This window comes from Aythya marila (genome assembly GCF_965140915.1).
Source record: "Aythya marila genome assembly, chromosome: 3".
NCBI lineage: Eukaryota > Metazoa > Chordata > Aves > Anseriformes > Anatidae > Aythya > Aythya marila.
The window spans coordinates 61,608,410-61,623,314 of NC_139044.1; the positions used below are offsets into that span (position 1 = coordinate 61,608,410).

The 14,905-nt window shown below is 37.0% G+C and overlaps 1 protein-coding gene across 2 annotated transcripts in view; it reads right to left on the bottom strand.

Moving 5' to 3' along the window:
* Nucleotides 1-14,905, bottom strand: part of RNGTT (RNA guanylyltransferase and 5'-phosphatase) — a 180,506-nt gene that overhangs the window by 140,512 nt on the left and 25,089 nt on the right. For both annotated transcript variants that reach the window (XM_082756487.1, XM_082756486.1), the window contains exons 7-8: nucleotides 13,847-13,956; nucleotides 12,934-13,035 (exon numbers count right to left, since the gene is read on the bottom strand). In XM_082756487.1, the coding sequence (XP_082612613.1) occupies nucleotides 12,934-13,035; nucleotides 13,847-13,956 (212 nt within the window). The remainder of the gene's footprint in view (nucleotides 1-12,933; nucleotides 13,036-13,846; nucleotides 13,957-14,905) is intronic.

Consider the following 14,905-nt stretch of genomic DNA (forward strand, 5'->3'; position numbering starts at 1 on the left):
TAATTGTGTTGCCTAACCTCTTCCTACATCAGTGGAGATCTAGACACACAACTGGCATTAGATACTAAAGCGTGCTTACACAACAATTCTAGTTAAGATGAGTATCTGAAGCAGATTCACAGTTACTCAGAAATTTATCTTAACAATCCCGTAGTGATTTTCTAAAAACACAGATTCCATACTATTTTTCTATCCTTCAGCCATTAAGAAAACGTGTTAACCCTCAGACTTTATTTTGCATCTTTCCTAAATAATGAATGCTTTCTAACACTCACGATAGTCAAGAAAGTTACCCTAGCTTATCTGCTATGCCAATATGCAATATCATGATAATTTTGAAGTTTCCCAACATCCAGCTTTATGTTCGGAATCACTCATCCAAGCTATTCCATCTCACTACCCTGACCTGATGCTTGTAAGGAAAATAAAAAAATCTCGTCTTACTGATCACCTCATATTACAATCAAAGTGCTATGCCTAATTTTGCTTATTTGAGACCACAAAACCTCTTGAAGTTGGTATTCCCCTGAATATATACACTTTGTGCAAGTTACCACTACAGAATAACAGACATCTGACAGCTTATACAAGTTACTGTTCCTCATAACCTTTACTATTTGTTGGTCCCCTCCACCGTTACCTCACTCAATACTATTTCCTTTTTCTCCTCATGCCTCCCACCACTCTCCTTCCAACTCTGAATGCAAGTTTCCCTTTTTGTTTGCTCTCCTTGACAACTCAGGGTCCAGAGGAGATGCTTTATGGCCATTAAGACATCATGCAAAGCGAAGCAGTCAATCTGCAGATTGCACCACTTACTACAGAAATCTTCATAACGCCCCAAACTACGATAACAATGCAGGTTTCAATATCCAAAAGGTACGGAGACACAGGCAGGAAGAGACAGCCAAGACCACACACTCTCCCTTACAAGCTTTTAAATTAACTCTGCTGGCTGAGAAAGCCGATACAGCAGCCACATCTTAGAGGTCAGCAAGACCACAGAAAGACACCTGCAGCCAAAGAACAGCAAACAAATCATCAGGTCACACAACTAAGAGCACAATGCATAACACAGAAATAAATAATCTTGCATCGTTACACAGTTTGCTAGCACCCCCTCACCTGGAATAGCATGTGCACCAGCATTATCAGGGAAGTCAGGTTTTGTATAAAGGGGGAGCTAATGGTAATACCATGGAGCACAGGAACATGCAGAAGTGTGGAAGCTGCTATTTTTTCTCCTAATAAAGTATCATAACTTAAACTGAGTTCAAACTTCAGTTTTTCCTGTTCTATAAATCAAGGATAAAGATGCCTTTAATTAATTTAACAGATGGCAAATTAAAAACCAATGCAAAACTATATTTTCTATCTGAAGTATTATTAGATTGTGAAACTCTGCGACAGCGCTGTTAAAACCAAGAATTTAGCAAGGTCAAAAAAAGACTATCCAGTTACAGCATTTTTCTTGACAGCCTTCCAGGGTTTTAATTAAGTTAAAGACACAAAAAATCCACGACACTATTTCTTAAAGGATATTAAACCTTATGGGTTAAATTTGAAGTTAGCATCTTGTTATCATGATTTGACCTACCACAAAGGCTAAGTTTATTTATAACTAATATATAACGAACTCCAAGAATTCTTCAATAAGAAGTATCTGGTGTTGAAAACAAAAGAACTGTTAGCTGGTTAGAAACTGTGTGAACCAGTAACAACTTGTATACTAGCAGATTTATTTTAAAGAGTAGATTTTCTATGCTTCACCCAAACTTTAATGAAGGTAAGCGGTCAGGTATTAAAGTAAAGTACATCTTTGCCAATACTGTTCTTCCATCTAATGTAAACAACTGTACAGCATAACATTCTGATTACTTTCCTAAAAAGTTGTCATTTGTTTGAATGATCTCATAACATAAGCTTGACTGAACTGATGAATTCTCTCAAAAATGAATTCTATTACTTATTGCAAATATTCAGCTTAAAGCTTGATTGAATTTGTTTGACTGCATTCCTCCTCCACAATTTTCAGACTGAAAATATCTTGTAGATTTAAAGGGGAATTCACGCCTGAAGCAAAGGAGCAAAAAGCTCAAAAAATGCAGAGCAGCAGCTACGCAGAGGTATTTAAAAACAAAACCAAACCAAACCTTGGTATCAGATGACAAATAATTACACTCCACCCTTCCCCAAGCAAGAGAACCCTGTTTCTCATGGAAGTCCACTATGTAACAGGCAAGAAAAGCGTATACAGCTTTGAAAGAGGAAGTTCCCTTAACTTTGATTTGATTTATGCCAGAATATATGCTGGGTTGATTCTGTCTACATCACAGGCACCAGCCACAGAAGAGTACAACTGTCAGCTGTGCTCACAGATTAGAAGACTAGCTCCAAGGGAAAACGCTGCCCTAGATATTTGTATAGGCACACTCTACAGACTCTGCTATCATTCTTCCCTGAATAAACTTAATCCATTACACTTGATGAAATGTGCCCGTAACGCTCCCAAGAGAACCAGCAGCACAGGACACGCTGTTCCACCCTCAAAAGCGGTCTATGAGGAAGAAAAAATTAATAAATAAATCATTAATCACTGGTATTCATGGCTTGAACATCAGGTACAAAAGGAGGCACACCATTTATCTCGATCTAATTAGAATATTCCAGGACTACAGTTGAATACTTTAAGATTAGTATTCATAGCACAAGCTCCATAATACGCATTTTCATACATTAACTCTTTATAAATAAACAAAAGAGCTTGCTTAAAAAGACAATCTGTTCAAATATTCCAATAGTTTTATAGGAATAATTAGTTAAGCAGTACTTTTCAAAGCGCTCAGAATTCTGAGCATAAAAACTTGCCCCAGAACTGTGAAACATCAAGTCTGGTGCTTCAAAAAATGAACTTTTAATTGGCATGGTTTCACATCAAAGCACTCTTTAACCATCTAAGAAAGGGACACAGCAGCAACAGCTTCTATTTGTGGTTTGTCTTCGGGGTCATGACTCTGTTTTAGGCACATATAAATGAGACCACGACCTAGAGCAAGAAGGCATTCTTCAGCCATTTGAGTCAGTCTGGATCCAAAGTGGGGATGATATGACCTGTCGTACCTATTATTTCTATATATTGATTCAATGATTTAAAAAGACAGACTTCAGGAGGTAGAGAAGCAAAAAAAAATAAAAACAATGACACCCACACCAAATGAACCATTAAGATTTAAAAAAACACAGCTATTTCGACCTAGTCCAACAAGCACAAAACTGCTCGATCTGGACTATAATATGTATCACTCTTTAAAATAATACTTTCTTGTGCAAACTTAAGAGTAACAATACTTCGACACATATCCCAGATATTATATTAGTCTAACACCTTATGACACTGCACTCCCCAGTTATCTGGGACTCCCCTTAGACTGGCTACTGAAATTTGACAAATCCTGTTTTGCTGCAAGACCGCCAGAAAGTCTAAGCATGCTCTCACTCAATGGGTAAAAAGCAAGAAAAGACCAACACCAACAACACGTCAACTGGTGGAGATCACCAAGGCAACCTTGTGATGGATCTCCTTCACTTCAAACCACCTTGAGCTAGAACGTCTTACCTTGACACACCGGACACACTAAATATGGGTAAAGTGCCCCTAATCAGACCTCATCCAAGCTGGGCTTTGTTTTGTTTCCCCCCCCCACTCTCAAAATAAAAACTCAAGTAAGGATTGCTATTTTCATAATTTCTAACACTATGAAAAACAGGCTTATACCAGCCTTGTAATCCTAAGATTATTGCTCAACAAGACTACAAGAGAGAATTTTTAAGATGTATCAGCTACTACAAACCCATCTTTCTAGTCCCAAAACACATCTTACCAGCTCCCTACTCCCCATCTTCTTTTCCTCTCCTACCTAAGTACACAATATGAATTAGGCATCTGCTTTTTCAGAAAATTAAGAGGAATGCCATTTACCATGCTGTAACTTCTTTCTATCAACCATGAGAAAGGCAGCTAATACCATTGTCTATCCTAAAAAAGCACAAATCAAGTAGGTGCAAACTTTAAAAAAGCCTCACTTTGTAATACAGAACCATGTATGTGATTTCTCTATACACTTGGGGAAGCTTGACATTATGGTATCATTACACACTTAAAAGCTCAACTGCAGGTGTTCAACAACTGATTAGTACTATAGTGCTCAAAAGCTATTTACAGCATTCAACCTTGTTTGGAGGGGGGGAAAAAAGCTTTAGTACAACTATTTGTATAAATTTCACAACTTTAGTTTTCCATCCAGAATATATGCAATCTCCATTTAAGTATATTCTTCAAAATAAACTCACATGGATTCTTGACTCATCCTAAATCAAAGTTCTTCCAAATTTTAAGAAAATTGTAAGTTCCTCCAGATCTGTAAGAAGCAGAACTACAGAACTAGTTTAAAAATGAGCAAGTTAAAATTAACTAGCTCCGTAAGAGAAAACAATTATAAAGGAGGATCACTATGGGCTATACCATAGTAAATAAACTACTTCCCTCCCAAAGACTGCTAAGCATGCTACTTAAAAGCATGCTACTTAAAAAGGTAGCATGCAACAAAATAGTGCAGAGTTAGGAATAAGGGAATAGCAAGTAAGGTTTCTGGTGCAAATCTTCTCTTTAAATACCCCATTTTGACAAAGTTCCAATAGCGTAATAGAAAATTTACGCCTTACCATTACTGCTTTATTCAATACTCAATAAAAATAAGTGTCTGATCAACAACTGTCCCCCACCCACACAATGTATAACTAGCATTCAAGAGCTGAGGCTCTGCCCATTGCTGACAGTTCCATAAACACACATGAATAGAGCTTATTTAACATGGAATCAAACCACTTGAGTTAAGCCCACTTGTTCAGAAAGACTGTCACTCCCATAATAAATTCATTTGGACAGTAAAAGTCTGTTTAATGCAGATCCAAACCCAAAGCCCTCAACACTTCTGTCTTTCAAGATTTCAGACGGTAAAAAAATGCCCCAGCAAAGGAAGGGATACACGGCATTACCGATCAAGGTGAAAAATTGATAAATATCTGAGGTATATATGTAATTTTTAAGATAATTGAGGACAGGAAAGGAAAAGAAGGTATGGTTTAAAAATGCCCAGGTAATTCTAGTGTGGTTTCTCCACCTCATCACATCCTTAAGAGGCAAATGCTCCTTCCTGACCCCAGGACTGGAAACATGTACAACAATGAACACGATGAAACAAGACATGCAAAATATAGCTTAAAATAATTCCTTATTTGCTAGCCATCTAGGACCAGAAAGTAAGGCCCCCTTGAGAAAAGCCTACTCATAAATGCTTTTCAGGGATGAACAGCCCGAAACCCTCCTCTTAGCAGCATTTCTGAAGCCATCCGGCAAATCTCAGCAGCCTACTTTTTTCTCTTCCTCCTGTACATTGGGAAAAAATTCACTAACATTTGTGTAAGACTCCAATTCAGGCATTTTCCACCACTGGCCATAAACCTCCATCCCCATAAGAATCTGCTCATGTCATTTGTACAGATCTGAAAACTAATCTATGTCTCCTTCTCTGGAGATATTCAAAATCTGTTTGGATGTGATCCTATGCAACGTGGTCCAGGTAACCTTGCTTATCAGGAGGGTTGTACTAGATGATCTCCAGAGGTCCCTTGCAACCTCAACCACTCTGTGACTCTCTCATTCCCAGAGTCTCCTTCCAGTTCGACTCCACCTTAATATCTTCTCTCTCATGAGACAATCTTTCTGTTCTCCAGGCTTTCTTGCATGACAAGCTGGTCTCTCATTCTTAATAAAAAGTTCTCAGTTGCATAATTTGTTTTTTATTTGGATTAGTACTACTCTCTCATCTTCTCAGTCTTTCATTTGGGTTATTACCTCAACTTTCTCTCTTTGTCCTGCCTCTTTCATGGCTTTTCCGTGAAACCATCCAGCCATGTCTTCTTTATTCTTATGTAGACAGGTGACCTTTCTTCTTCTGTGATACCTTATTTTGGCCTAGTTCATTTTACCTCCTAATTTTTAAAACGAAGTTTGTTTCTCAGGTTTCTCTGGTTTTATAGAGTTGTTCTTCAGCAAATGATCACCCTTTTGCAAGTTACTCAGACCTCAGAAGACTTCTGGCTAACTTTTCATGTTAAGAATCTGATATTTCTCAGTTATATGAGTACACTTTACCTCACTATCTAAAGGACAAAAGGATAGGAAAAGAAGAAAGTATTTAGTCGTGCAAATTCAGGGAAAAAACTTTCATCCCTGCATTCATCACCTTCTAACAGCATGTGTGAAAAGATCAGCCAGTAGACATCCTTCAAGCAATGTTCACAAGTGTTTGAGGAGATTGTAGCAGGAAAAACCTCAAAGTTCTTCAGAAAAAAATAAAAATTTCCTAAATTTGTACCAAAAGCATCTGGGCAGCTATCACGAGTTACATGATTATTGTGACTTATCAAGTAATAGTAACATATATGCCTTGGATTAATAAACAGTTTTAAAATTTGGCTACCAATTTTATCATACACTTAGTTTATCACACACTTAGCTGTAGTTTTAATGTATTTTCTATTACGGTACTATCAAAATGAGAATTATTTAGGCAACAGCACTTTTTCAAAAATGTAATTTGCCAATTATTTAAAAAAAAAAACCTACTAACTTTGTAGATGTTTCTAAACATTTTGTTACAAGCCTTTTAGACAATTAGCAAGAGTTCTTATCTATACTTCATGTGCTATATCTACTTCTTTGCATTTAGGTATCAGTGAGCCATCAAATTTATATGAATATTCTTCAAATAGAACAGTCTTTGGCAAGAACTACCTGTTCTGCATTTCTGCTAAATAGCTGGCTTACCGTAATTGAACAGCCATAGTACAAGTAAAAAATAATAAACACAATCTGAAAACTGCATTCATACAAAGGTGAAAAATGAAAATGTGCTCCCATAAATGTAAGAAAAGAATTCATGCCCCTTAATAGTTTGCAATTTGTTCAGGTCACATTTTACCATGACAAAACCTAGTCCTCTTTGACTGTATTAATCTGAATTATTCTATAGACATTTTAAAGCTTTTTATTCTTCTTGATGGGAATGGTCTTTTTTTGCCCAAAACTGGTGTCTCATTACTCCACCAACCCTACTCCTGCCTGAACATTCAGCCCCACTCATTAGAACAAACATCTGCTACAAACATTATTAATGAGATACGTATCAAGGGATAGAGCAAGCCGCTAACCACCTGGGCTAATCACTTTACAGTACGAAGTTGCTAACACTGAGTCATACAGTACGCCTTGAACATACTGTAACAATTAGCTTATTCAGTCAGCGACTAATATTTCGGCAAGCCCAGCCCTAGAAAATTGGATGCATTTGTAAAGCTATCCATACCTGGTAGCTATTGCTAATATAAAACATATATTTCATATTAAAAAGCCCAAAGGCATCATTTTAGCAGTGGAAAATTTGTCCTTTTGATTTCGGTGCCTCATGAATAGATTAGCATAAAAATGATTTTTAAGACACTAGAGGTTTGACAACTGTTCCGGGAAATATACAGAACAGAGCTCACGCCAAACCAGGCAAAATAACTGCAAACTTAAGTACATTTGTAATAATAATACAATACGATTTTGGAAATGTTTTTCCCCAAAACAGAATGGCTTCCATATAAAATTTACAGGCAAAGAACTGGCACACAGGAAGTATTTTTCCAAAGACAGACGATGCTAAGTGAACTTCAAGGGTCTTTTATCTCAAAGATCACTTTTCTAAACCTGAGATGAACAGGTACAGATGCCAACACACAGACATTTATAAACAAGCTTGCTAAGTTCTTTGCTGATGACATCTAGCCAGCTCAGTGAAGGAAACACTGAGTGATTATTCTGCAGATCAGCCGTCAAGTGTCTAGTGTAGGCCTGGCTGAATCGCCCTGTAGAAGGCACTGGCTCCAACAGGAGTTCGGTGTCTCCCAGGCCCACCTGTAGACACCTACCTTTGGATGTCTTCTCCATGCCGAACTGTACTGGTGCTCTGTGGAGCACTGGGAAACACATCACAGGCCTCCCAGGTAGACATAGGAGAACATGAGTTGAGAGCACAAGAGCCTACCGTGCTATACACCAGGACTTTCTCATGTGCTTCTGGGCACCCGTGGAGGCAAGACAGCCCTGAAATACCTTCTGTCCTTATTCAGTTTAGAAACATATAAAATAAGTGTGCTGCACTGTCATTTACCAGAGTGTCTTTGTAACACGTTCTGTGGGTATATACTGCATGCTCCTACAGACAGTATTCAGGACTGTTTGAGAGAACAAAACTGAAAAACCACCCTGGGCTGGCAAGGAGAAGTAATTTATCCACACTGCATTCCCCTTTGGACTGAACACGTTGGTTTGCTCCAGAAGGTAACGTGCAGCAAGAACAAGGCATGTGCCTTGGTGGTGCTCATGGAAGGGCTCTGGAAGCGAGGCACTGAACAAGCAAGACCACTGGTGTGGACACATCCACTGCAAATCAGGACACAGCAAGCAAGGATAAGCCCAAAGATTTTGAACCTGGGGGTCCATTAGAATAGAGGAAGATGAGTTTTGACCAAAAAAAAAAACAAAAAAAAACAAAACAAAACTCATAACTCATGCATTTACATAAGTGCATAAGTTAGTGCTCCAGTAAATTTCACCAAAACGTTTTATAGAATCACTGTCAAATAATTTAATTGGTTGAATCACATTATCTAGTCAGTGCAAGATGATAAATAATGCTCTTTTGGTTAGGGAAATACTTCTTTAAAAATTTTTTTTTTTTTTTTTTTTTTATTATTATGGGTAGAAAAATATAGCAATGCTAAGAAAACAACAACATTCAGCTCCAGTTGAAATCAATAGGAATAAGAGATGCCTTTGGAGAAAAATGTAAGTCCTCAATGAAATTACTGGTACTATATGCCAGTTAAGGCAATCTACAAATAAGGCTTTCAGCTTTGAAACCTCTAGAGAAAACTACTGCTGAAGGAATAAAATGCAAATATTTAACAATGGTGAAATATAAGAAGTTTGGCCAGGCTGAGCAAATACTGTTATTAACCCTTATGAGAGAGTTTTATTCAAGTGAGAAAGCATAGAATAAAGTTGTTAGTTAAGTACCTACTTTTCTGTACATCCAGCCAGCCTGATGAAACAGCAGTACTCTTTAAACCAAAATGATAGACAAAACCACAACGAAAACAACTATGTAAGCAAAATAACATTGCAATATCCAGCTTAGGCTGCTGTATTTGTCACACATTTAACAGAATATGTTCAGAGATGTGTGACAACAGGGGTTTCATTTCCAGATAAAGTGAGTAAGGTATCTGTAAATGGATCTCCAGTAACTCATGTCTTAATATTAAATGCAGGAAGGTCATGTCTGTCAACACAAACATTCAGAATAATTAATGAAAATCTGTTTAATTACACAGGGAGCCTGGACCACTGAAGAACAACAAAATAATTAGAAGCACATCCAGTGTAAAAATTGCCAGTCATTTTTCATTGTTCATTAGCGTGGCTATCACACACACTGCCTACATGACCAAATAACAGCTCAGGTTTTTGTCTTTAATCTCTTTCATAACATTCCTTCAGCTGAATTTCATTAACACTGGATCTGCGTAGCACCAATTTCTTCTCTGAGCATACCTATCTTCTCCATAACTGTGCTTTATTTGTATTATATAACTGAGCAGTTTCCTCAGTTTTATTCTTAATTATTAATCCTGAATTTTAAAAATGCGGGATAAAACACCCCGAATATTTAAAATTCCTCTAAGAAAGTATATACACACACTTTAATTTCCTTCATGACAGTCAGTCCTTGTGGTGCACTATTTCATAGATAATTACTCCACTGTTTGCAATGAATGCACCCTGTACATTTGAGTAAGAATTAAAGAATACTCCCTAAATCTTCACTTTTCCCAATGAATACAACATGCCAAAGGCTTTTCATATTGAAAATAAAGAAAGAGAAATGTGAAAAACAGCTTACAATCCTCTATCTTACTATTTGTTGTAAATTGTACCAAACTGCATCAGTCAATGACCCATAGTTTTTACCAGATTATTCTTCAGTTGCAATGCACACGAGACATTGCAGATGAAACATTTTTCCCCTTTAATATCAAATAGCCTTCAGTAAAAAAATTATTAAAAAAAAAAAAAAAACTTTTTTTGGTGTTACTATTTCTAGAAGCAACAGGCTTAGATTATTTGAAAACAATTCCACAAAATATCCTTAATACATACAAAAATACTAGTGTAAATCAATCCCTAAAACAAAGGCTTCCTTAAGGAGCAAGATGTCAAAAAGACAAGGGCTACCAATCCCAATATCTGAGCTGCACGGGACATTAATACTTTGCAAACATTTTCATAGTTTTAGAAGTTAACTTCATGGATAGTATATCTGGAATGTGGATTAAAAGCATAATAAATGCAAAGACTCCCATCTGGCTCTTTGCATGGTCAATTTAAGTTGGCTGAGTTTATTTGTTTAGGCTCAACAGCATCTGAATGCACGGTACTGCTCTGAGAATAAGCCTGGGTCTCCCAACACGATGTTTCTGTAACCCAGCTCTCTCCAAATGCCTGCATCACATTAACGTTGGCCAACTGTGTGCACAAACATTTGGGTGATAAGGCCAGCATTCCCACCTTTTTCTTAAGGCTTGGATGTCATACTGAGTGGGAGCTTACTTTGTGTTTTCACATCATGCTCTGCCCAAGCTAATAAACCCTTGAAGTAAAAACAACACAGCTGAGAGGCATCTGAGGGGCCTTTTTAGTGGAAGATGGCTTAGTTCTGGCTGAGCTGTGCTGAATCCTGACTGACGCCGCGTGGAACCACTTGGTAGTTCTCATAAGACATCCAATTCCCCACATTTTCCAGACTTTTCATTACCTAGACTATTCCATTCTACGACTGAAGACACCAAACCTAACAAAACAGCAAATGCAGGGAAAAACTTTTGAAGACATCCTACATCATTTGCTGATTTGGTACTAAAACTTTGCTTTGTTGTGTCAGCACACGGAAAGGAGCATGACTTCCATTACAAAGTGCTGAAGCAAAACTTTTTGCCTTTATCTATATACAAAACCAGTTTGAAAACAAGAACTCTCATCTCCTCACATCTCATCCATACAACTGATGCCTTCTAACTTGTGTTCGTGTGAAGATTGGTCTCCCGTGATAGTCTAAAACACTGGGCACAAATAAGCCCAAGAGTCCTCCTCTTACCACATGTACGTTCACTGTAATTGTGCTGTTTCTGATCAAGTCAAAGCAGGTTGAAAATCTATTCATTTGCTTTAAGTGAATACAAATTAAAGTCATTCCACTTAGTACAGATTACAATTGCTTAAGTACTACTGTATGTAAAGAACATATTTCAGAAGTCAAGATCGAACTGTTGAAAATATAATTATTTTCAACAATTTTGTTGAAATTGTGTGATGCATCACACAATTCAAGTTCTTCCTGTTAGTGAGACACTACTGAATAAGACATTCCTGCGAGATGCTATTGAATATGATATAAGAAGTATTGTTACCAACTACCTTAAGAGAGTGCTCACAACAAAATAGAAGACCATGATCTAAATGCTACAAGTGGCATAGGTCAAGACCATTTCCATTAATACCTAGGATTCTTGATTTTAGTTTTGAAACCAGAAATACTGAAGAAAAAAGGTTAGAGCATCACTCCCCAATGGTTATGTTTCCAGTCATCCAAGGCCTCAAGAAAATAGCTGTAATTTCAGAAATGTTCCAAATTATTAAAAACATTCAGTCCTACAAAAATAATCTCAATTTTGGAATTTAAGAATTTGACTCAATGAAGATTTGCTTATACGAAGAGCCACAGTACCTTTTTGCAAGAGTAGATGAACAACAGTGTACCTAACTTTTGGGGGTTTACTTCCATGTGACTAAGAAATACCTTCTACACCTCATCCAAACTGTTGGGGGTAGAGGGAAGACCCTGTGTGACACAGCTCTTTCATACAAGTCTGAAAGCAACAAAAGGATACCACACAGATGATGTTCAAATCAGAATCTCACAAAGCTAGTCACCTTGAGAACATGGCCTGGGGACTGCACCACAGAAAATGTTCCTGTCATGCTGGAGTTAGCTAATGCTCAATGCATTTGTTAAAACATTTCAACCATCAACTGACCCATGCTAGTTACAGCAATCAATGAACGAACAGCTGGCACAGCCTCTCTCTTCATACTTCTTACAAAGCTGTTAAGGGATTTTGATCAGGACCATTAAGTTTTGTTAATATCAATAATTCAAGTAAGCACTGAAATACTACGACTGCAAAACAGGCAATTGCAGTTGTAGAAGTTATCAAGTAGGAAAAGTTGCAAGTGACATAAGTGTTTGTCATTCTGTACTCGGTAACGTATGGAGTTTCTTCTACCCTGAAATGCTAACATGAGAAAAAAGGAGAAATTAGATATAAGGATCCCTGGAGGTGTTCGAGGCCAGATTGGATGGGGCCATGGGCAACATGACCTAGGGGGTGGCATCCCTCCCCAGAGCAAGGGGGTTGGAACTAGATGGTCTTTAAGGTGCCTTCCCATCAAAGCCATTCTATGATTCTCTGATAAGGATGCATTTCAAACCAGAAATCCTAGCATCAAACAGATTCGACACATCATCTGATCAGGTTGTAGTGTTACAGAAAAAAAAAAAAAATGGACCCCTTCGCACGAACCAAAACTACAAGTTTGAATAAAGGATCACAGCACTGTACATGCAAATACACTTTTCTGGGAACGTACAAACCATCCATCCAACTTACGAGGTGGTGGTTTTTTTTTTCCATTTAAAATGAGCTTACCGTGTGCCGTCTGCTTTCCAGCTAACTTTGTATGGCTTCTGCTCCAAAAATTTAATATTTTGCTTGTCCATGGAAACAGGCTGTGCTCCAGGGAATCCAGAGCTAAAAAGAGAAACATGTTTATTAATGTTCTGCAATAAGTAGTCACAAAAGGCAATGCATTTTTTCATCAGACTGAAGTCACACCTTGTACTAGACTTGCTGCAAGGTTAACTTGGCAGTTAGAACATCTTCCCCAACAAGGTATTTTGGGAGAAGAACCAAATGTTTTTCTGATAAGAACAAAGGTATTTGTTCATGACAAAACAATGAATTATGTAGAACTTCGAAGTTCTAATTTTAGATGAAGAGAGGTTTGAATTCAAAACTAGAAGCACTGGAAAAACTGTAAGCTTCAGAAAGTTAGGAAGCGCTGTTAGCAACTCCCTGGTTCTTCAGCCTCATAAAGATGAAGTTCAGAATCTGAGACATTAAAACCAAAACTCTCATTAACATTGGACATAAATCCAGGTTGGCCATAAAAATGAGTATTATACCTTACAACTGGAGTGTAATTGCAGCTGTATAAATAAATCTACTGCATGAAGAAGCACTAAATTTTACACAAATACTTGGACTAGACTACATTTTGAAATTGGATGGCAGCAATTCATCTAAAAACATTGTTATCTCAGTGTAAAAGCAATTTGAAAATCTTTTTTCTTAAAATCCACAGTTGATTGTTCTGTTTTATAGGACAATGTAAGATCCTCATTTGTTTCACTGTTAAGTTTTTTTGAACCTTTTTTTTTTTGTGAAAGTCCATCTAAGAATAATCACTTTTCATTTTTAATGAGCTGTTCCCTTCTGCAAAACTAGAAATATAGCACATTTCTAGACAATAGAAATGATGAAGTTCTAAATGTTCTCATACCCTTCCCATCCACAGAACTGCTGGCACTTTTGCTGTATTCCTCCTAACTTTGGTTGCGTTGTCACCTGGGTCACACATTTAACTGTTATGCCTTCCAAGAAAATTGCACCCTAAATAAAAATATAATTAAAAAAGAATTAGTGTGTAAGCTTTCATAAAAGCATATCAGAACATGTCAATACAAGAGTCAGGTTAGTTTTGCAACACATGACCTTCACGAGCAATACCAAACTTGAAGACTCCTTCCAGTCCAGCACTAATACTCCCCAAAATACCAAGAAACATCAGTTCAACTTTGCCAATAAAACCAAATATGTGGGCCATATTATGAACACAAGATTTAAAATGAGCGGGAGGAAATGGTAAGGGATAGGCACTGTAGACCTCTCAAGAAAATTCTTACATCAAGCTACAGTTCTTTTTATTTGTAATTAACATGTTTTTATTTAAACAGAAAGTACACTAGTATCAAATACGTAATTGTAAATTGGTCATAAGTAATTTGCATTAGGGATCAAATTAATAATCTTCAGTACACTTAGTATTATAATAAGGTAGCGTCGGACATATGGATGAGAATCTAGACCTAAACAGTATCGTAAGCCTGTAGAAAAATGCTGTGCTGAAAGGTCAGAAAAGTCCTTCTCACACAAGTCTTTATGACACCATTTTAAATGTGTCAAAAAAAATATATATGGCTGGAAAATAGGTAAACTGGACACTAATGACAAAGTTGAACTATGAAGTGTTACAAAATATTTTTTAATATATAAATTGTATTTCTAGACCAACAATTCAGTGTTCTCCTCCATCCATGGAAAATAATACTAACAACAGCAGAAAAAATAGTAGGCTAATTTCTTTTATACTTTAAAGTCATGGAAACATTTTTGGACATTTTTTTTAAAGCAAATATCTCAGCAGATGAACCAATTAAGTCTTATTTTTCTCCCTTGGAATCTTTGAGATACATTTTTAATTCAATAATTAATGTTATTCAGATCTAGACTGTAATTTCAATACAAGATGCTTTAACACATGGATTTTACCTCCACTTTA